The sequence below is a fragment of the Glycine max genome, chromosome 16 (assembly GCF_000004515.6).
Source record: "Glycine max cultivar Williams 82 chromosome 16, Glycine_max_v4.0, whole genome shotgun sequence".
NCBI classification, from domain to species: Eukaryota; Viridiplantae; Streptophyta; class Magnoliopsida; order Fabales; family Fabaceae; genus Glycine; species Glycine max.
In genome coordinates, this window is record NC_038252.2 from 6,131,159 (window position 1) to 6,137,493 (window position 6,335).

The 6,335-nt window shown below is 39.0% G+C and overlaps 1 protein-coding gene across 1 annotated transcript; it reads right to left on the reverse strand.

The window, feature by feature from the left end:
* Positions 1–249: 249 nt before the first annotated feature.
* LOC100791894 (probable carboxylesterase 11) lies at positions 250–5,825 on the reverse strand. Its single transcript, XM_003547628.4, has 2 exons — positions 4,649–5,825; positions 250–2,710 (listed from the first exon to the last, which is right to left on the reverse strand). The coding sequence occupies exons 1-2, from the start codon at positions 5,464–5,466 to the stop codon at positions 2,173–2,175; spliced, it is 1,356 nt and encodes a 451-aa protein (XP_003547676.1). The 5' UTR covers positions 5,467–5,825; the 3' UTR covers positions 250–2,172.
* Positions 5,826–6,335: the final 510 nt, after the last annotated feature.

Genomic DNA, 6,335 nt, shown 5'->3' on the forward strand with positions numbered 1-6,335 from the left:
AAAAATATATATATAAAATTGAGGTGTTATAAAAGCAGTATAAATTTGACGTCCAAACAACTTCTCAGCTTAACTTCGTGCATGTTTGATAACTTAAATGGAAAAATAATAACTTTTTTTCCCCTAAAACACTCTCAAATGCGCAATACATTGAAAGCAACCATATGATATAAGCAATGTTTCTAGGTGTGTTCCCTTTACGTAAAGGCAGTGTACAGCTAAGAAACCACAGCACTGAGAAGAAAAGTGTTCCAAATATACCTTTTTGTCATCATATCACATAATTTTGTTCAGATTGTTTTTCAAGATTGCTCTAAAGTTAACAAAACGACTTTCCACAACCAAAGATTCGTCTAAGTCCTCGAACTTAAGGTTGCAGAACAGTCAACAGAGGTGCTACCTTAGGCCAATAGCATATGCCCAGAAAATCCAACAATGATCAATCTGAGCATACACCAAAGTCTGGCTACCCCTACCCTCAAAGTGCTTCCAATACTGAGCCAAAAGGCCAAACTTGACTTGGGCATGAAGTTGCTTATTAACAGCATAAGACTTCACTTGGGGAGAGTTTCACTATCTTGATTCAGTTTCCATATGCATCCCCCTCACCCAGACATAGTACATGTTTGGATTAACGTTATAAATGTACATTACAACGGCTTTTCCATTTCAAATGAAATATATATATACACACATGTGAAAACTACTCTGTGTAGCTTCTTGCTTGACGTGTGTTAAGTGCTTATAGACATGAAACCAAACACACCAATAGAATCAGTGTGGGGCAATCCCTTAAATATGTTTGGGATAATAGCACCGAGGCATATGGTAAGGCCCATGGCATATTTATATTGGAGAAGCCACTGTGTACATATGAAACAGAACAATCAACGACAAGAAAAATATTGTCTGCGGGGAAAATGTTGCACCCAACAATGCTCTCTTACTAAAGGGAGCATAGGCCTGCACGGACTTTACTAAATAGATAACTTAGAAGCAGAAGTCTTTTTCAATCTTAAATCTTAACTTCATCGTGGAACAAATATTCCTGGACAAAATATGGAAAATTGGAACTTGTCGCTGCATAACATTTAACTATAGCATGTTCAACTACAATTTCAAATTCCAACAAACTTCTTTTTGGTGCAGGGGAAAAGAAAGACAAAGACAGATAAAAATAAAAGAAGGCAACACCTAGAAAGATGCTACAACCTAGTCACTAAGGCTTGTTAGGTATCATAAAAAATGCAAAGCTGAGAGAAGATCGAGGATCCTTTGTATTGGTAAAAGGTCTGTACATATCTACTCCCTTCATGCAGCATGTGAGAAAATCACACCTCCCAATCACGTTTGAATATCATATGGATATCACCAATAATATTGCCATAATTATGTGTGGAAGGAAAGCATTCTGCATGAGATTTTATGCTTCCATAGTGTGGGTGTTTGGATCTGCATTACAGTTTCAGACTTGTGTCTTTTCCACATTCAAAGCACGAGCTTAAATGGATAGCTTCTGAATTTCACATCTCTTATGCACATTCTCCCCCAGTCAGATGCGAAACCAAACTAGCCAAGAGTTTGATTACACATAATTTGTGGTAATGAAGATCCCGGCAAAATGGAGACCAGTTCTCAATGGACAGAGTTCTGCTTTGCATATTAGTACCTTGAAAGCAGTCATAGTCTCATAGAACCCGCACAGCTAATAAAAATTAATGAAAAACTATAACACAAAGGGTTCTGAGGGTCAGCATGGTCTGTTGAACATTCCCTCACACCTTTTGGAGGCCATTAGATTGGGTAATCAATTGGATACCACATACTCATGCTAAGAGAATGGTTCATTAAATTTTATATTCTTTTCATGAGAAATAGAACATCATAATACACAGGAAAAAATGGCAAAAGAATGGTGGTCAAGTGCAGTATGCATGAGGTGAATGCGTTTCACTGGCTCAACTAATCCTACTCTCTCAGACAACTATCTTACAAACAAAAAATAATAAACAGGCAGGGGGTATGCACATGGAACCAGTCAACATCCAACACCTTATCAAGAATCAAAACCAATCAAATAATAGCAGCAAAAGAGTGATCTGAAGCTAATTTTGAAGTTGGGATGGGCACATATCTTCCTGCCAATCATCATCTGAATCTGCTATATCCTAGTCAATATGAGAATTCATGACCTCGAAGTGAAATATGTTTCTTTGCCCATATAGCAATGTCCTCAGCACAAACCTGGGCCTGAGGGCTTTTCAGAAGGACATCAAGGGTTGCAAATTCATGTACTGCATCCTTATACTCAAGAACAGGTGCATCAACATTCACCTTCCGGAGCTCCTCTGAGTAAGCAATGGCACGATCCCTCATCCAGTCATGTTCGGCCACAACTGTCAATGTTGGAGGCATCAACTTTAAAGGAGGACCCCGGCCTGGGACAAGGGGATTAGCAGCTGGATGGTCCAAACTGAATTCCTCCTCAGGTAGGAAAAGTTTCCAGGCAAGCATACACATGGCCTTGTCATAAAAGTAAGAGTTTGCCAATTTTATTTCAGAACGTGTGGGAACACTTCCAATGAAAAATGGATACATCAGGACCTGTGCTACCACCTTGACAGGTTCCAGAAGTTTGCCTCCTTCCACAGCTTTTCGAGCCACATAGTCTGCAATATTGGCACCACAACTCGCTCCAAGAAGAACACATCTGTTTCAACATTAAGGAAATAAAATGGTTAAGCACTGAACAAGGAAGTACATTACTCCATGAGGAATATCTTACAACTGGAATCAAAGGAAGCATGACAGGAAGGAGTTACTGTGATCACAATACAAAAGCATACTTACAAAATTGTTATTTTTAATGCACACATACAAGGGTCCTTTATAAGAGGAGAGATTTTTAGGTGTACTCTAAGAGGATTACAACACTCCACTAAGAATGTAATACATGGAACCATAAAGCATACATGCCATCAGGTAAAAAAAAAAATAATGTCAAACTGTATCTGAGCAGTTATAAAACTACCAACAGGGTTATTTTGAGAGTATATTAGGATATTTCCTTTTAGAAAGGCATTGTATCCCAGTATGTTCCACCATGCCCAGAGGAGATAATAGTTACCTTTTTGGTCAAACAATCATCTTCTCAACTCACCATATCACTTTTAACAATAGCCAAATACACCTTCAGACAAAGAGTGCTTATTGCTTAAAAATTATGATATTTGTGTATACATATTGTTAATGATTCCCTAACCAAGCTTCGTGGATCAAATATTGTGTTTTGTTAAAGACATACAAAAACTTCATTTAGTATGGAAGAGATAGTTGAGATAGGGTGGCAGACAACTGAAAGATTAGTATAGAAGGGTGACCTAGGGCACAAGGCTCCCACCACCATTGTAGGAAAACTAAAATTTGATATCGACAATAATAAATATAGTAAACAAATCATCAAATATAAGGAAAGAATAAAAGAAAATCCTAGAAGAAAAAACATTCACAAAATGTTGCTTAAGCACTATGGGTCCACTAGTCCACTTCTTTTATTCACAAAAGCCTCGAATTCCCTAAACAGTAGTGGAGAATGATTTTTGCCAGCCAACAAGTAACCTCTCCACTCGAAGAATATCTTGCATGCCATCACAAGTCATCACATTATCGCCTCTCTTTCAATACGTTTGTACTTTCCATAATATGTATATTTTGTTGAACATGTCATACCTGTCCTAAGTAAAATTTCAAAGGGGGAAAAAGAATAGTATCATTTGGCAAAATCACATTAAGATAAAATGGAAAGGGACACAATGCTAATATAAAAAATATTAGAGAAATCCATCCACTCTAGTCTGACTGATAACAACTGAGAATCCCAACCTAAAAAATGAACCAGATCCATGTGTTCGAAACCAGAAAATGTACCAAAATGTGATTTTAGCACAAGTCAGACATAGACCACACTTGAGATTGAAATTAGTAAATCCACAAAAACAAAAAAACAAGTAACAATTTTTTCCCCCAAATCTATGGAGTGTGACCTTATCAAACAATGTCTCAAGCTAACTCTAATCATAGAGTGCTACTTGTTTACTAGACCATATATACAATTCAAACCCATTGCAACCAAGTAATCAATACACAATTTGGATTTCAGCTTAGACTTGCATCAATCAAAACCATAAGTCGATTGATACTCACTAGTCCCAACCTACTTTCATTTGTAAACACTCCCTTACCAAATCCCAACTCAGGCATCCCTTGTCCTACCCAAGCTTTTAAACATAAACCATAACTGCAACCACAACATCAAGGATTTTGGGGTTTCTGCAACCACAATTGCAGCCACATCAGCCATATAACGTAAAAGTCCCCAACTTTCCATAATATCAAGGATTGTGGCGAAACTATAACGCCGCAATTCAAAACCTTGGACCTACCCTATTCCACACTCTCGAGTGAACCGCTAACTATATATAAAAGAGGCAATGAATATAACTGTTTCCACACACAGCAATAACCAAATGCAGTTCAATGACAAATCAAGCATAAGTATCATAAAAGATCAAACTTCAATCTAAATTCAGAAATCCTCAATCAAATAGAATCAAAATAACTAACACAATCATGACAAAAAAGTAACAACCTTGAAAGATCAGCATGAGCAGCCAACCAAGGCTCAACCATAGAAGCCCCAAATGAATCAACAATATGCTTATGAGAATCCGATTTCTTAAACTCCCCACCAACACCATGCCCTCCACTCTTCCCACCCCCCATCGACTTGCTACACTCCGCCAAATTCGCCTGCTTCGCCAGCCAATTCAGCACCTTCACGCCGTCCTCGAACGCGGCCGGGTACCGGTTCTCCGGCGCCAGCCGGTACCCAACCGCCACAACTACCACGTCGCACACCTTTGCGATCCGCCGGCAGAACGCGTCGTTCGCCACCGAATCGCTCCCGCCGCTCACCCACCCGCCGCCGTGGAACTGCAGCATCACCGGCAGCCTCCGCTGCTCCCCCCGCTTCCCCGGCGCGTAGCCCCGGTACACCCCGTCCGACATCAGGTTCAATCCATCCACACCGGATCTCCCTCCGAAGCTGTTGCTCCGGAGCTCCTCCCGAAGAGGCGGCCCATAGCTATTCCGCCGCGAAACGGGGTTGGCGCGCGCGGAACGAGGCTCGGGATCGGGCCTAGGTTTGGAGTGAGGCTCGGGAGGGGTGAGAGCGGATTCGGGAAGGAAGATTCGGATGGAGAGAGAGGTTAAGAGATCGATGTGGATGTCTTTGGTGGCGACGCCGTCGGAGAAAGAAGGGTTCGCCGGAGCCACCGATTCTTCGGGTCGGGTAGTGACCCCGAACGGGTCGGAGTGGTCGGAAGTGGTTTGGATTCGGTTCTGCAGACGGTGCTTCAAGAGGAACTTGAAGAACACGCTGTAGAGCTTCACAGCCACACTTGGCATTTCTCTCTCACACTCCACTGTAAGGCAACACTCTCTCTTCCTTTCTTAATTTATTTCTTCTATCTCTAAAAAAATCTGTTCTTTTTTTGCTGAAAATCTGTTTGTTTTTCTGGGATTGAGGTTAAGGTGAATAATTTGATTGAGATTGGGATCGATTAGGGTTTATGAGGTAGGAATTGTGACGGTGGTTGAATTGAAATCGATGGCGGGGTGAGGTGTGTGAGAGAGATACATAGATACATACATACATGAAGCTTTGCGCTGGATTGGTGTTTTCTTCAAATGTTTTTCTATGACCTTTCTTTATTGGACTTTTTCTACACTTTGAACTTTATTCATTATCATATCACCATTCAACTAGTATGCTTCTAGTTGATTTTTTTTCTTAACTCTTCTATTCATCAATGCCAAAAGAGTCATGAATAATTCGGTCACCAGAATTTCCGGATAGGTAAGTAAAGTTTAATTAATATCTATTTTTTATTAAAAATTAAATTTTAATGATATCTAAATGATTTAATATTTATTTTAATATATTAACTAGTTTTGTTTAATCACTTAATTTATTTCTAGTAAATTTTGAACACATCAAATTTTAATTTACTAATATACAGTTTCTACATAATAGACAAATATATGTTATCAAATTCTACAAATAATACTATGATGATAAAAAAAAATTCTATGAGAATAATTTTAAGAATAATACTATGATGATAAAAAAAATCTATGAAAATAATTTGACACTATATCTATGAAAATAATGTTGGAGACGCATATGTGAAACTTTCACATCAGTTTCTTCTACTTACCCCGTAAGCAAGGACTAAATTAACATTAAAGAGACTAAAATGACATAATTTAGGTGA